This window comes from Podarcis gaigeae, assembly GCF_964106915.1.
Source record: "Podarcis gaigeae genome assembly, chromosome: 1".
Classification (NCBI taxonomy): domain Eukaryota; kingdom Metazoa; phylum Chordata; class Lepidosauria; order Squamata; family Lacertidae; genus Podarcis; species Podarcis gaigeae.
This window is the reverse complement of record NC_139678.1, coordinates 53,395,207-53,411,238: the sequence shown is the minus strand read 5'-3', so window position 1 is coordinate 53,411,238 and position 16,032 is coordinate 53,395,207. Positions and strand designations below refer to the sequence as shown.

The following is a 16,032-nucleotide window of genomic DNA, read 5'->3' as shown; positions in this document are numbered from 1 at the left end:
ATCAGTACTTTTGTATGCTGATGATGCGATACTCCTATCTCGAACAAGAATAGGCTTAAATAGGCTCATAGGTGAATTTTCAGCATACTGCAGGAGAGAGCAACTGGTAATAAACTATCAGAAAACCAAAATTATGGTTTTTGCAAGGAAACACAGACAGTACAGCTGGAGGATGGATAACCAGACAATTGAACAGGTTAAAGCCTTCAAATATCTGGGTATCGTTTTCCAGTCGACCGGGTCCTGGGATGTCCATCAAAAATGTGCCAAAGAAAAAGCAGCTCAAAGTATTAAGATGCTGTCTCGCTTCTTTTATACGAAGGGGGGCAGATACATCCCAGCAGCCTTTGAAGTTTTTCAAGCAAAACCTCTGGCGCAGTTACTGTATGGGGCACAAATCTGGACAGGGAACCACTGCTCCAGTCTTGAAACTGTTCAGTCTAAATTCCTAAGGCAGATATTCGGCGTCCCCTCCTGTGTTCCAAACGCAGCATTACGACTCGAGGCCTGCCTTCCATCTGTAGAAACTCAGACCTGGCAAAGAACATTCAACTACTGGCTTCGTCTTAATCTAAATCCACCTGGTCTACTGCCTCTAGTAATGCAAGACCCCCACAAAAGCAAGTGGTTCAAAACTGTGCATCAAAAACTTCTTACATGCGGTCTGCATTCACAGTCCCTACTATCAATGGGCCTCATTAAAGCAAAGAGTCTAATAGGCCAGCGCCTGAAAGACATTGAACGGCAAAACAACCTGACTATCTTAAAGAAACTGTGCCCATGGTATACCTACTTTCCCCCTTCTCATTTTGACTCTCCGGCTTCATATTTGTTTAAATTAACCATCCCAAAATACAGACGTGCCTTTACATTGGCTAGATGGGATGTTCTCCCTTCTGCCGTACTCGAAGGTCGCTACCAAAAGACTCCATTTGAAAAACGACTCTGCCCATGTGGAGATGGTAACACGGAAACAGTGTCCCACGTCTTCCTATCCTGCCCCCTTTACAAAGACCTAAGGAATGAGATTATTACTCCACTCATTCTCTCCAACCCCGGCCGTTCACCAGACATCACACTGTATTTCCTCTTATCTGATACGGATAGTCAGATAACAGAGAAGGTCGCGAGGTACATCGAAAGAGCTATGAAATTGAGGGCCACCATCTGAGTGACAGACTTGTTCATCTGACGGACCTCCTTTTGCTTGTTCTTTTCTCCCTTTTATCCTTATTTCTATTTTTAATTCTTGTATAGCTGTGGCCTGTTGGCTTTGCTAATAAAGTTTTGATTGATTGATTGATTGATTGATTGATTGATTGATTGATTGATTGAATTAGGGTCAAACAAGTAACAAAACTGTGAGGTTCTATGGGTTAAAATGTGGCATAGGGCTTAATTAACCTTTTGTCTAAATTACTTCAAAGTCATTTGAAGTAATGACTTCAGAGTCAAACTTGGGTTTCTGAAAGTATGTATCTCTTAGAAGAATTGCTATCTTATTCCTTTTACTTACCTTATAATAAGGAGCAGGGGCTGTATTCATGTTGGTGAAGGCATTTAAAGTGCTTCTTGATCTGGGCCACCTAAGCTACCCTCATCTCTTTCATTCTCTCTTTAGTAGCATGATTTTGTTGGAGAAGCATTCATGTTACCATCCTGGGACTAAGAGAAGACCAAGCAACCATGCCAAATGCCATGGCTGAATGCAACTTGGGAGCAAGGCACCACCTGAGCCAAACTTAACAAACATAGCATGGCCAAGAGAGCATAAAAATAGATGGTCCTAAACCCCAGAGTAGGGATGGGATGTACAGAATTATGGCGAAGCAGGGATAGGACTGTTGTTTCCTAAGGGACGTCTGCCAGCTTCTTCCACCTGTGTTGTCTGTTTGCTGCCTTTTTTGGTAATACTACTACACTTACCAGCAGACTTCCAGGACTCTTGGTCTGATGATCTAAGACTGGGCTGAGTGGCGCCTTGTGTGATGCCAAAATTCAATGCCCAAACCCTGCCTTTTGCCTTTCACTTTACATAATAGTTGTGGCGCCCCCAAGGCTCTGTATCCATGCTCCCCTAAATCCACCTGTTCTGGACAGTAAAAAAAACATTCACACCAAGCCACACCTCTATACAGGGGCACCAACTTGAATAAAATATTGGGGGGGGGGCAAGCCCTGCCCCACATAATCGACCACATGATGCAGTGCACACACACCATTTGAATGTCCATCCACTTTGGGAAGGGCGAGCCCCCCAAATACATATTGTATTGGGGGGCCAAAGACCCCTCGCCCCCTAGGAGTTGGCTCCTATGTCTCCATACATGGACCTGAGCAGCAGAGGTCTATTCACAATTTGCTGTTCAAAAAGTTGCAAAGTAGAATATATTCAACCATTGTGTAAAGAAAATGTTGAAGCTTTTCATATTGTGTGTGTGGTTGCGGAATTTCTGGATAGAGATCCCAAAGTTCTTTCAGCTTGGAGTTTCCTATGACCTCCTACCTTAGGGCCAGTATTGATAATTATCTTGATACTTGTGTTTTAATTATCCATTTATTTTTACATGTATAAATTATTGACTGAAGTGGGGGATGCAACAGAAAACTGCAGTGTCTAATAAATAGAAAAATGCATCTTGCGATTTTTTTTTCAGACTCAAATGTATCCATCATAATCTTCTGTATGTCTCTCACTTCAGATGTTGACCTGTTCGCATGATTAGAACACTCACATAAGCAGTTATTTATAACAGTTAGCCAGCTGCAATATCTCTTATTTTGCTGGGTGCACTGCATATTTTGGCTGTGTTCAGACTTAATACTAAAAACTTGTTTGCTTCTTTCCAGGGAAAAGGCGAGACTACCGCAGCTTGGGTTGGCCAAGTCCTGATGAGTGCATAAAACTTCGCAGAGTAGAACTTACTACAGTAGCCAGCACATGGCTTGCTGTTTCTGCTAAAAATATCGAGTGAGTGTTTTTTCTTGAAAACAAACTGGGCTAGTGCACAAACCAGTACAGATAATCGGTGGCGCCCTTCACAAGCTGGGTGCCCTCCCTGCGTGCTGACTGGAGCTGATGGGAATTGGAATCCAAAACAGCTAAAGGTCACCAGGCTGGTGAAGACTGATCAGTGTTCTAAAATATTATGGGCTGGTGCACTGAACTCTGCCTACTCCAGCCACACTGTTATAGGGAGGCTAATCTTGTCATAAAAGGGATGCAGGTGGCTCTGTGGTCTAAACCACTGAACCTCTTGGGCTTGCCGATCAGAAAGTTGGCGATTCAAATCTCCACAATAGGGTGAGCTCCCATTGCTCTGTCCCAGCTTCCCTAGTAGTTTGAAAGCACACCAGTGCAAGTAGACAAAATAGGTGCCGCTGCTGCAGGAAGGTAAATTGTGTTTCCGTGCACTCTGGCTTCTATCACGGTGTCCCATTGTGCCAGAAGCGGTTTAATCATGCTGGCCACATGACCCAGAAAGCTGTCTGTGGACAAACACCAGCTCCCTCGGCCTGAAGCACCGCAACCCCATAGTCGCCTTTGACTGGACTTAACTGTCCAGGGGTCCTTTACCTTTACCTTAACCTTTTTACCTAATCATGTCATTCATAGTATCCCAGGATAATCACCTTTGTCATTTTTAATGCACAATATGTCACCATCTGTTAACAGTGCCCTCCAGCAGTATCTCTTGCCCTTCAGAACTTAAAAGACCACAATTCATAAATGATGTGGTGTTAGGAATGAGCAGTGAGGTAGTTCAGGTTATTAGATAAATGTTCAAGATTGTGACATTCAAAAGTAAATTCACTGTTATGACAGCCACATTTTTCCCTAGTATCATTCTGTCAACCATCTTCAAAAGCAGCCCCGCATAGAGCACATTGCCATAGTTCAGGTGGCATGTCACTAAAGCAGCAGTGTATCTTAACTTGAGTATTTTTATATGTACCTCTCAACTTTTAAATCATATTTGGAGCTCTCTTAACCTGAAAGATGTGTGAGTTGCTGCCAAGTGTGGAATGCCACTTTTTAAATAATATATTCTCAGGTAGCTGGCTTGAAATTTTTGTTGCTAAAGCCAGGACCTAAGCCCAGTTGATATAATACAATGCTGAGTGAGCAGGAATCATGTCATAACACAATCTGTTAACTTTGGAACTTACTGTCTGGCTTATTAACAGATTTCTTAACGCCTGTGTAGTTTCATTGGCAAGATTATCATTTATACCATCTTACTGTGGGAAAGTGAAACCTAATGCTAAAGGAATGTATTATGAAGGATTTGGAAGCTTGCTGTCACATATCCACATACTAGGATTGGGAAAGCTGCCAGTTGTTTTCTTGCTCCATAAGTAATCTCTGGATTTTGCAAGGAATGGTAGCAACAGATTTGAGTAGCCTGCTTCTCCCTTAAGCATTATTATAAGAGTATTTTGCAATAAAAGCTCTTTGCTAAAATGAAGATAAAATCTATCTCCCCCCTTTTTTAAAAGGAAGCTCCTTTTTTCTTTACTATCTTAAGATGAATCTCACTGAAAATTGAGAAGACTTGTGCAAGCATTCAAAGCTGATTAGCTGAACTTGTTTCATTTGGAGGATCGGGGCAATGAAATAGATGCGTATATCAATCCATTATTAAGTGACAGACAGACTACTCAAAGTATAGCTGTACTTGGAGGAGACAGTGGGCTCAGATGTTCCAAGTTTTGGCACAAGCATGCAAATAATAATTTGGGATGCTGTCCACTTTCTCAGTGCAAATGGTTGTTCCAGAATGCAGAGGCAAGGGGTGGAAGCAAAAGGAACATGCCAGTCCTCAGTCCCGATGTAAGGCTGGTATAGGAGCAACTAGCCAGCCCTGGGGTGTGCCTCTTAAGATTTCTGTATTAAGATACAATTAACATCTAGACTAAAGAATGGATTTTTAGTGCTGAATTTTAATGTTGCTCCTTATCTACTTATGTTTTAAATTTTATTTATAAACTATTGGGAGGAGTTCAATTATAAGTCACTGTAGAAACATGTTTTTTTTTTAAAAAAAACACCTAAATAAATAACTTGAAACCAGCTGGTAGAGTGCAGACATACGTGTTGTGGAGAAGCTATTGCTGCCCTGAAACTGTTGCTCCTTCAACCTCTTTCTCTAAATACTTCATTTATGATGAGATTTGGCCTTCCCTTCGTTTCTAGTATTACAGAACACATAGATTTTGCAACCCAGCTGCAGGAACCTGCCGTGGAACCTCTCTGCAATGCCAACCTACCTGCCAGCATGCATACTTTGGATCACCTTCAAGGTGTTGCCAATCGGGCTAGTCTTCATTACATGGGAGAGAGTCAGCTAAAAGAGGTAGGCTAACCTGTGGGCTTCACACACACACTGGTAAGAAGCTTCTTTGCACATTGCAGGTAACATTTCCAATTGCTGTCTACCCAGTGCTAGTGGTAGTTTAGCAGCATGTGTGAAACAGATGTTGACAGATGGCAGTGCCAACGCAGGATTCTTCTGCTTCCAGCTTGCACTTTAGCATTAAAACAGATGTGCAGGACACATGTGGGGAAAGGATGGGCAGTATGAAAAGTGTGCTTGTATTGCTTCTGTTCAACATTTATTCCATGCCAATGGTGTGCTAATGCACAACATTGTGGTGAGAGACGGTGTGCCTATACAGAATGAACCTTTGTTGAGCTATCCTGCCATGTGACTCAAGTGAATCAGAAGTTCACATTCCATGAACCTGTCTCCCCCAACAACCCAAATAAAATCGGGCAAAAGTTCTATATTATTATTAATTACTTAAACCCCGCCCATCTGGCCAAGCTTCCCCAGCCACTCTGGGCGGCTCCCAACGAAATATTAAAACACGATAAAACATTAAAAACTTCCCTAAACAGGGCTGCCTTCAGATGTCTTCTAAAAGTCAGATAGTTGCTTATTTCCTTGACATCTGATCAGAGGGTGTTCCACTACTACTGAGAAGGCCCTCTGCCTGGTTCCCTGTAACCTCACTTCTCGCAGGGAGGGAACCGCCAGAAGGCCTTCGGAGCTGGACTTCAGTGTCCGGGCTGAATGATGAGGGTGGAGACGCTCCTTCAGATATACTGGGCCGAGGCCATTTAGGTCAACACCAACACTTTGAATTGTGCTCAGAAACATACTGGGAGCCAATGAAGATCTTTCAGGACCAGTGTTATATGGTCTCAGCAGCCACTCCCAGTTACCAGTCTAGCTGCCATATAAAGACTATTTAGCAGAAGTACCAGTAACTGAATGGTCTTAGGTCAGGGATAAGAAACATGATGCTCGCCAGCTGTTGGATTCCAGTTCTCATCAGCCCCAGCCAATGTGGCCAATGGCCAGGAATGATGGGAGTTGTAGTCCAACAAAATCTGGAAGGCACCACACCCTGATTTAGACACTGACCTGGCTTCTCATCACTTTCAGAATAGAAGTTATTATTTTCTTCTGGTTCGTGTAGCTGCATTTAGATAGATTCTTTATTGTCATTACACAAGTGCAACATTGCACAAGTGCAACGAAATTGGATGCCATCCCTTAAAAACAACAAAAGCAAAACAAAAAAATTTGCAGGATGCCGGAAAGCTTATACACAGATATAAGAGCACATTGCCTGTCGGAAGTGAACAGATTTTATCTTTGAAAGGGAATATGCAGATTTTAAGATGGCATTGATTGTATTACCCTAAGCTGTTGCCTTCTCTTGTTCCTCAGGTGTTGCAGAATCTTGGGAAAGACCATTACCCACCGCAATCTTTAGAACAAGTTGGGACTAGAATAGCCAAAGTTCTAGAAAAGGTAGGTGTGCACAACTAAGAGCTTACAAGTTCATATTGTCTTAAATTTACCTGGTTGATAGCCATCACTGTAACCAGTAGCATTGCCTCAATACCTGCGATACAAATCAGGGCTTCTGCTTCTGCTCCCCGCCCCTTACTGACCCTGCATACACCCCAAAATTGGCTCTGGGGCGGTCGGGAGAAATCCCAGAACAGTACACAGGGTGAAGAGGTATCATTCCATCTGGCAAGCTGGGACACTTGCGCAGACAGAACAATTGTGAGAGTGCTACACTGAATACCACCGCAAGGCTCCCAATACCATTTTAAAGGCACATTTTTAAAAAACAACCACAAATATAAAATCAAAGCTATCATTTGGGAGCATTATTTATGAACTGAACACCTTCCTGCAGCCTCTCTAATGTGATTTACAGTGGACGCTTGGGTTGCAAACATTATCCGTGCGGGATGCATGTTCGCCACCTGCGTCTGCTCGCGTGTGGGTTGTGATTCGGCACTTCTGCGCATGGGCAAAGCGCGATTTAGTGCTTCTGCACATGTGCACCCGCAGAAACCTGGAAGTAACCCGTTCTGGTACTTCCGGGTTTTGGTGGTCTGCAACCCGAAAAATCGCAACTTGAAGCAGCTGTAACCTGAGGTATGACTGTACTCTGGCAGACTTCTGGGGAGTGGTAACACAATTTAGGGTCAGTGACTGAGAAGGCTTGGCTTCTTGTGGAGGTCATCCTTACTTCCCATAATGATGCCAAGCTAGCAGAGGACCTGTTGAAAACCTTAACTGGTGGGAAAGGGGCACATATGTGGAGAGCTATCTCAAAAGGCTTGTAAGGCTTCAAAGGTTAAAGCCGGTAACTTGAACTGAGCCCAGACGCTGGCTAAAATGCTCCAACTTCCTTACATTCTCAGGGAGGCAGGCTATAGCATTCTGCACCACTTGAAGCTTTTGAGTCCTCTTCAAGGGCAGTTCCAAATAAAGCCCACTGCAGTAGTCATTCCAAGGGGTGACATAAGAGTAGTCTGGTCCCTCCTCTCTATGAAGTGGCCTAGCCTCCGAATCAAACTGATATTCTCTTATCAGTCTTTGAGATAAAGGCAGGATGTATGAGAGGAGGTTCCGCAGTATGTTGAGGAAAGGCAATGATAAAACAATGGAAAGCAGAAGCTAACATGCATTAGTAAATCATTATTATTCTCTCTCTTATTTGTGGGTATTATATTCTAGATTGTAATAGTAATCATTGTTGTTTAAAATTTGCTTATAAAGTGGTACATTCTTGTAAATTGTGTAAATTGAATGCTTCTTTGTGTCGATTTCAGTATTATATTTATTATTTTAAACGGAAAACACCCTAAATTAGACCAGAAACCTCTTACACTGCCAAAGGACACCTATTTACCATTTCCCTTTGGCAATGTACCAGAGTCTCTGGTCTCCCTAAACTCCCTAAACTAAGCCTCTGGTCTCCCTAAACTAAGACCCGGGGGCTGGATGCGGCCCAATCGCCTTCTCAATTTGGCCCATGGACGGTCCGGGAATCAGTGTGTTTTTAAATGAGTAGAATGTGTGCTTTTGTTTAAAATGTATCTCTGGGTTATTTGTGGGGCATAGGAATTCATTCATTTTTATTTTTATTTTCAAAATACAGTCCGGCCCCCCACAAGGTCTGGGGGACAGTGGACCATCCCCCTGCTGAAAAAGTTCACTGACCCCTGCCCGAAATGTACCTTTTCAGAGATTATAGGGTCTTTGTTGGTCCTTTTGAAAAACAGGCATGCTGGCATTCATCCCAGGCTTATTCTCCCCACCAGCCCGTCTCTGACCATCCAACTCCTTTGAAACACCTCAAGGGAAACAGAACTCTTAACCAGTAGTTAAAATGGTTATTGAAAATCACCAAAGAGTGGCAGCATTTCCGCACTAAGCAAAATACGAGGTTCTGCTCTTGGAAGAAAGCACATAGCCATTGTACCCATTACAGACATCCATGAGCGCCCTTCAATATAATGCTGTCTGCATAGACAAGATGTGCATTACTAAGTTGTTAAGTGCCTTAATTTTTTAATAAGCTTAGGATGGACGAAGGAAAATAATGAGGTCCTTGTGCAAATGTGAATGATATATGATATTGCCCCCCCCTCCCACCCCATCTTGTGTTTTTTATGCCACACCAGAATCAAACCTCTTGGGTCCTCTCCAGCATGGCAGCTCTTTACTGGAGGGTAAAAGGTCAAGGGAAAAAAGCAATTGACTGCCTCCGGCAAGCCCTGCATCATACTCCCTATCATATGAAGGTATGTGTTGTATTACCTGTGTGCCTGTCTGTGATTTCCAGCTTTCAGTTTGTGTGTCTAAGTTTATGTGCTTTCACTGTTACTAACGCCTCCAGAACATCTCCCACATGAATAAATAACTGAATACAGAAGTTTCAAGACAACCTTAAAGTATTTTAGGGCAATCATCTACATTGCTGTTATGTAGTGAAGTTTCACCCTGGGCCAGCAGGGGGATACTGTAGATAGTTTTCCCTCAGGTCTGTAGATAGTTTTCCCTCAGGTCAGTTATTTTAGGCGGGAACTCTGGGCTGTTGTTACAATGTTGACAGCCGGCTGCCTATAAAAGCAGGCCGGCTGAGCTGTTTGCAGTCAGTTCTATTCCAGCTTACGAAATAAAGAGCTATTTGGAGAAATCGCTGGTCGTCGGCTATGTCAACCCACAACTTAACACTGGCGACGAAGGTGGGATCAATGGACATCAGAGCACAGCCAGATGCGGCCAGCCTCTGAACTGAGCTGAATCACTGAGCTGAATCACAGAGCGAAATCACTGAGCGAAATCACTGGACAGAACCAATTCAGAGCTGACTGTTCTGGCTAGAGCACTGTGTTCCATCCATCGCCCTTCACGCCGGCATCGGAATCATGGCTTCACTTGTGCCTCTACCGCCGTTTGCGCCAGCCTCTGAATCATGGGATTCCTACCTCGCTCGGTTCGACTGCTACCTCCAAGCCAACGAGCTGATAGCAGTATCAAAGGATCGTAAGCGGGGCCTATTCCTCAGCCTCTGTGGGCCTGAGGTGTTTGAGACGGCCCGAGCATTGGTTGCGCCCGAAGCAGTCCAGGCAACACCATGGGACACGATCCAAGAGAAGCTCCGCAACCACTACGCACCAAAGCCGTCCAAGATTGCTGCCCGCCATGCGTTCTACCACCGGAACCAGGCAGAGGGGGAGTCAATCAACAACTACACCACCGCCCTGCGACAGGCTGCAATGCACTGTGAGTTCCGAGACTTAGACGATGCCCTGATGGATCGAATCGTCTGCGGGGTCCGGGACATCCATCTGCAACGGCGTCTCCTCGCCAAGCCAGACCTCACGCTGCAGAAAGCCATTGAGGAGGCTGTGGCCTCAGAAGCTGCTGAACGCTCCGCCCAGGAGATCCGCAAGTCCAGCAGCCAGCGTCTTGCTAGGGAGCCAGTTCCGGTGCATCATGAAGAGGCCAGCAGTGATGAGGCATCCTCCAGTGAAGGCGATGACGTGCACCAGACAAAGCGGGAGCACAGGAAGTTCCAACAGAAGTCCAAGGGCCAACCAGAATGTGCCGGCTGCGGAGGCAACCATTCCCGTGCCAAGTGTCGATTCAGAGACGCCATCTGTAGGAAGTGTTCCAGAAGGGGCCACATCGCTAAGGTCTGCCGATCGGCTCCATCTGACACCCCCCCCTTCATCGACTCGCAAGTCCAAGCCTTCACTCCAGTCTGCCAAGGAAAGTTGTTTCGCTCTCACCAACTGCCGCTGCCCGCCTGGAACCACGATTGGCCAAACCGACTCGCCTACGCGAAGCAAGCTGAACGTCACGGTGCTCATTGAAGGAGCTCCATGTGACATGGAGATTGACACCGGGTCTGCCCTGTCCATCGTGTCGTGGAGCACCATCAAAAGACTGGTACCCAGAGTGTCCAAAAGGCAACTTGACTCTCACCGCGTACACCTGAGAGACTACCAGGGAAACGACATTCCCGTGGTAGGCGTTGGCTGGTTCCGGATTGCCTTCAAGGATTTTTCGGGCCTGCTCCGGTTGGTGGTGGTCGAAGGTCAGCGGCCAAGCCTCCTAGGGCTAGACTGGTTTGATGCCCTCGGCCTGGAAGTCACCGGCATCAACTGCATCTCTAATGCAGAGACTGAGGGTCTGGTCAAAGACTTTGCCGAGGTTTTTGACGGCACCTTGGGGCAATATACAGGTACGCCCATCTCCTTTAGCCTTGATCCACAAGTCGCCCCCATCAAGCTAAAGCCACGCCGGGTTCCCTTTGCTCTCAAGGCTAAGGTGGACGAACAACTGGACAAACTGATCGCCCAAGGAGTTTTGGAGCCGGTTGACCACGCCAAGTGGGAAACCCCCATCGTCACGCCTGTCAAGCCAGATGGGTCGGTGAGAATCTGCGCTGACTACAAGTGCACGATCAACAAGGCACTTCAGCAGCACGCTTATCCGGTTCCTGTTGTCCAACACCTGCTGCATTCCCTGGGTGAGGGTAAGGTCTTCGCTAAGCTGGACCTTGCCCAAGCCTATCAACAACTGCCAGTCGATGATGCCACTGCTGAAGCCCAGACGATTGTCACCCACCGGGGGGCATTCCGTTGCCGCCGGTTGCAGTTCGGGGTGAGTGTGGCTCCTGGCATCTTCCAAAGCCTTATGGAGCGTCTCCTGCAAGGGCTTCCGGGCGTGGTACCATATTTTGATGACGTCTTGGTGTCTGCAGACTCACACCAGCAGCTGTTCGAGCGCCTCCGTGCCGTGCTGACCAGGTTCCAAGAGGCCGGGCTCAAGGTAAAGAGGGAGAAGTGCCAGATCGCCGTTCCACAGGTAGAGTTCCTGGGCTATCTTATCGATGCCTCCGGCCTTCACCCGACCACATCCAAGATCCGCGCTATCCAGCAGGCCCCCACCCCAAAGAACAAGACGGAGTTGCAGGCATTCCTGGGGCTGCTGAACTTTTATAACATGTTCCTGCCCCACAAAGCCACAGTGGCTGAGCCTCTTCACCGACTCCTTAGTACAAAGACGCCTTGGGCCTGGGGTCATCGGGAGACGGCGGCCTTCAACGCGGTCAAGGCTCTCCTTTCATCAGACAGTGTGCTGGTACAGTACAGTGAATCCAGGCCGCTGGTCCTTGCCTGCGACGCCTCACCTTTTGGCATCGGTGCTGTCCTTAGTCACCATTTTCCAGATGGAAGAGAAGCACCACTCGCCTACTTTTCCAGGACACTATCTCCGACGGAACGGAATTACAGCCAGCTCGACAAGGAGGCATTGGCACTTGTGGCTGGAGTGAAGAGGTTCCATGAATACCTCTATGGCAGGACTTTTGACCTCATCACTGACCACAAGCCACTCCTGGGCCTCCTCGCCGGTGATCGTCCAACTCCACCGGTCCTCTCGCCACGCATGCTGCGATGGACTGTTTTCCTGGCTGCCTACCACTACCGGCTCATCCATCGCCCGGGGAAATCGATGGGCCATGCCGACGCCCTCAGCCGTTGCCCTCTTCCAGCATTTGTGGAAGACCCGGCTCCAGCTTCATCGCTCCTTCTGATTGAGGATCTTCCGGCAGCGCCTGTATCAGCTGCCACTGTGGCCTCCGCGTCTGCCCAGGATCGCACCATCAGCCGGGTGCTCAACTGGGTGTGGAGGGGGTGGCCACAAGGGCCTTTTGCATCGGAGTTCCAGCCCTTCGTAACCAGACAACATGAACTCTCAGCTCATCGCGGCTGTCTCCTGTGGGGAGACCGCATCGTGATTCCCCAGGGACTCCGTCAGCGCGTCCTGGAGGCTCTGCACGTTGGCCTCCCGGGAATTGTCAAAATGAAGGCGTTGGCTCGGTGTTACGTCTGGTGGCCTAATATGGACGATGCCATCACTGCCTGGGTGTCCGCCTGTCAAGCGTGCCAAGAGTCGAGGCCTGCACCATTGGCAGCTAAGGGACACACCTGGGAGACGCCAAAGACACCCTGGTCGAGGGTGCACATTGATCTGGCTGGCCCCTTTCACGGCCGGACCTTTATGGTAGTGGTGGACGCCTATTCCAAATGGCTGGAGGTCGCCCTGATGCCCTCCACCACTACCGAAGCTGTCATCCGGGTGCTGCGAGCCCTGTTTGCAACGCATGGGTGTCCTGATGTCCTTGTCTCTGACAATGGACCACAGTTCACGTCAGGCACGTTTGAGCGGTATCTTTTGGGACTGGGCATCCGCCATGCCCTAACGGCACCCTTTCATCCATCCAGCAACGGGCAAGCGGAAAGAATGGTGCGCTTGGCAAAAGAGGCACTGGCGCGCCTGGACCGGGGAGACTGGCATGAGCGGGTCGCCGAATACTTGTTCGTGCAACACATCACCCCTCATGCGGCCACAGGGAGGAGTCCTGCTGAACTGCTTATGGGCCGCCGCCTCAGGTCACCGCTCGACCGGCTACACCCGGACTTTGCCGTGGCTGAACCCCCAGGCTGTGCCAACGCGCCACGGTCATTTGTCCCAGGAAACCAGGTCTTTGCCCGGAACTATGTGGGGGACATTCCTTGGGTGCCAGCCACAGTAGTGGGAGTCACTGGACCTCGCTCGTACCAGGTGGCACTCGAAGACGGACGCTTGTGGCAACGGCACATAGACCAGCTTAGGCGCAGGGTTGGGGACTTGGACACTACCGAGGTGCCCCCAACTGCGCTTGCGGCTCCAGAAGAGACACGTACAGATGGCGAGGCCCCACCTACACCTCCCTTGCAAACTGCCAGCGTGGAGCCGAACCAAGCCGCTTCAGAGGGTCTGCCAGACTTACCACAGACTCAGACCACTCCACTTGCGGAGGCTCCACCCACAGCAGCGGATCCAGGGGATTTGGTTCCAACGCCACCTAGGGTCGCACCACAGCCTCAGCAAGAACTGTGTGGCTCTCCGGACTTGGCTACCAGTCCCCGGCGGTCTGGAAGAGTTTCCAAGCGCCCAACTTATTTAAAGGACTATGTTGTTGGACATGTATCACTGTTGGTCTAAGTATGGGAAATGTAACCAATATGCTTTTGTGCCTAATTGAACCATTACGCGTAGTGCTGTATATAAGGAAACCATTACGATTGTAACTAACGCCTTATCTCGGTGGGGAGGGGTGTTATGTAGTGAAGTTTCACCCTGGGCCAGCAGGGGGATACTGTAGATAGTTTTCCCTCAGGTCTGTAGATAGTTTTCCCTCAGGTCCGCGTCAGTTATTTTAGGCGGGAACTCTGGGCTGTTGTTACAATGTTGACAGCCGGCTGCCTATAAAAGCAGGCCGGCTGAGCTGTTTGCAGTCAGTTCTATTCCAGCTTACGAAATAAAGAGCTATTTGGAGAAATCGCTGGTCGTCGGCTATGTCAACCCACAACTTAACAGTTGCCTTCCAGTTGCCTTCAAAATAGATATAAAGTGTGGCAGAAACACTTCCGCTCACAATAATAAGATTGGCTTACTGGCTGCAGCTCTTGGCTGCAGCCTCTTCCCCCACTGGAAAGCTGTTCTGGATAGAGGGCAGTGTGCAGTGCAGTGTGGAGGATTATAGCTGGGGAAACGTCCACCTCCCAAAACAAAAAAAATGCAAGAGAGCATTTGGATCCAACCTGTGTTTTGTGTGCTTGTAGTAGGCAGAACAGAGGCTAGCTAAGTTCTGCTCCCAAAATGGGACACAAAACCAGCTGCATGCCTGCACATAGATGACCTGGACTTTTCAGGATATCAGGCTACCAAACTCTTTCTCCCACAAACAACAACAAAAAGGCACTGCCTTTTGGACAGTTCATAATCTCAACATGATTTATTTGTTTAGGAAATTCTGTTGGCACACTGTCAGTTAAACAGTTGTCATTTCATTTTGCCATTATACATTAAAATCTGTCTTGGCAATGCAAGAAAAGAAAAGAAAAGCCCCCAAAATAGAAGCTGACCCTAATAAGCAAAGCCGGTTCTTTCAACAGCTGTCATTTCCAATGACCTGATTCGGCCTAAAGCAACATACTCTTCTCACTAGATTTGTTCCACTTTTCTTCTCTTTCAGGATGTGCCACTCATAAGCCTAGCAAACATCTTTCACAATGCAAAGCTTTGGAATGATGCCATCATTGTGGCTACAATGGCAGTAGAAATTGCCCCACACTTTGTCGTCAATCATTTCACATTGGCTAATGTCTATGTAGCAATGGTAAGTGAATAATCATTAGATTTGGTTCCCTTTCCTTTCGTAGCATCCTGATGCTCCAGTGTTACAGATAGGTAGAGTTTAGGAACAAGGAGAGAAACCACAGTTGTGTGTGGAGGCAGCAATTAGTCATGTAGCTGGTAGGTAGAGAGTTGTCCCTTTTGGTTTTGTTGGTTCTGACAGTTGATATCATCTGGCTAATTCTCAAAACGCTATGTGGGTGTCTCCAGCTTCCCAATTCAGATCAAGTTGCTCTCTGGTTTGGTGCCTGTGGTGCTTGCCTGCCCCAGTCCCTAGCATTAGGGTGGGGGCAGCGTCCTGCACTGTTCTTTGTCATGCCACTCTTCCTTTTTCTTCCTGTAGTAGAGTTTTAGGCACCTTCATAGCACGTGACCTGTTCCCCATTGGCATGAAGCCTGGCTAGCATTTGATAGGACACTGTGGGCTGCAGAAGCATCTCAGTTGATGGGGGAGGCAATTAAAGAGCATTGCATCACTGGCAACCTGGAAACAGCACCATGGTCGTCGTCTTCTTCCCATGTCACTCTCTGTTGCCCTGGCAACCACCATATCTCCAGCAGCCACCAGAGGCACTGGCTGGCTTTGTTAAAAAATATAAATAAAAAGCTCCTCCTGTCTGGGATGATCTGCTGGGAGGGTCATTCTTACTCTAACAAGGATAAGGGGTATATCTTAGTGTGCCTTTACACATATTTGTATGCACACAGTTGTGAATAGATGGGAAAACATCAATCCATTAAGTTTTACTGGCAGCAAGTTCACATAACACACAAGCAATGCCTTACCAACATTGATAGAAGTTTTTTGTGAAGACGGGTCAACACAGGAGCAACTGCAGAAATGGCAGCAATTCTGCATTTTGATAAATGTAAAGGTGTTATTAATGTCAAAATTCTGGCCTTAATTGTAGGAAGTTGCATTCAAATAAGGCATAGATTAGGGGCAAAATGCAGTGGA

At 47.3% G+C, this 16,032-nt stretch overlaps 1 protein-coding gene across 6 annotated transcripts in view; it reads left to right on the top strand.

Annotated features, from left to right (window-relative positions):
- The window catches only part of TTC17 (tetratricopeptide repeat domain 17), a 61,474-nt gene that overhangs the window by 43,260 nt on the left and 2,182 nt on the right, over nt 1–16,032 (top strand). For 4 of the 6 annotated variants that reach the window (XM_083749511.1, XM_083749512.1, XM_083749514.1 and 1 more), the window contains exons 20-24: nt 2,851–2,971; nt 5,198–5,357; nt 6,741–6,824; nt 9,002–9,121; nt 14,914–15,057. In XM_083749511.1, coding sequence (XP_083605637.1) covers nt 2,851–2,971; nt 5,198–5,357; nt 6,741–6,824; nt 9,002–9,121; nt 14,914–15,057 — 629 coding nt within the window. Of the gene's footprint in view, nt 1–1,340; nt 2,972–5,197; nt 5,358–6,740; nt 6,825–9,001; nt 9,297–14,255; nt 15,058–16,032 lie in introns of those variants that run through there. The other 2 variants (XR_014566848.1, XR_014566849.1) reach the window with 2 other exon arrangements.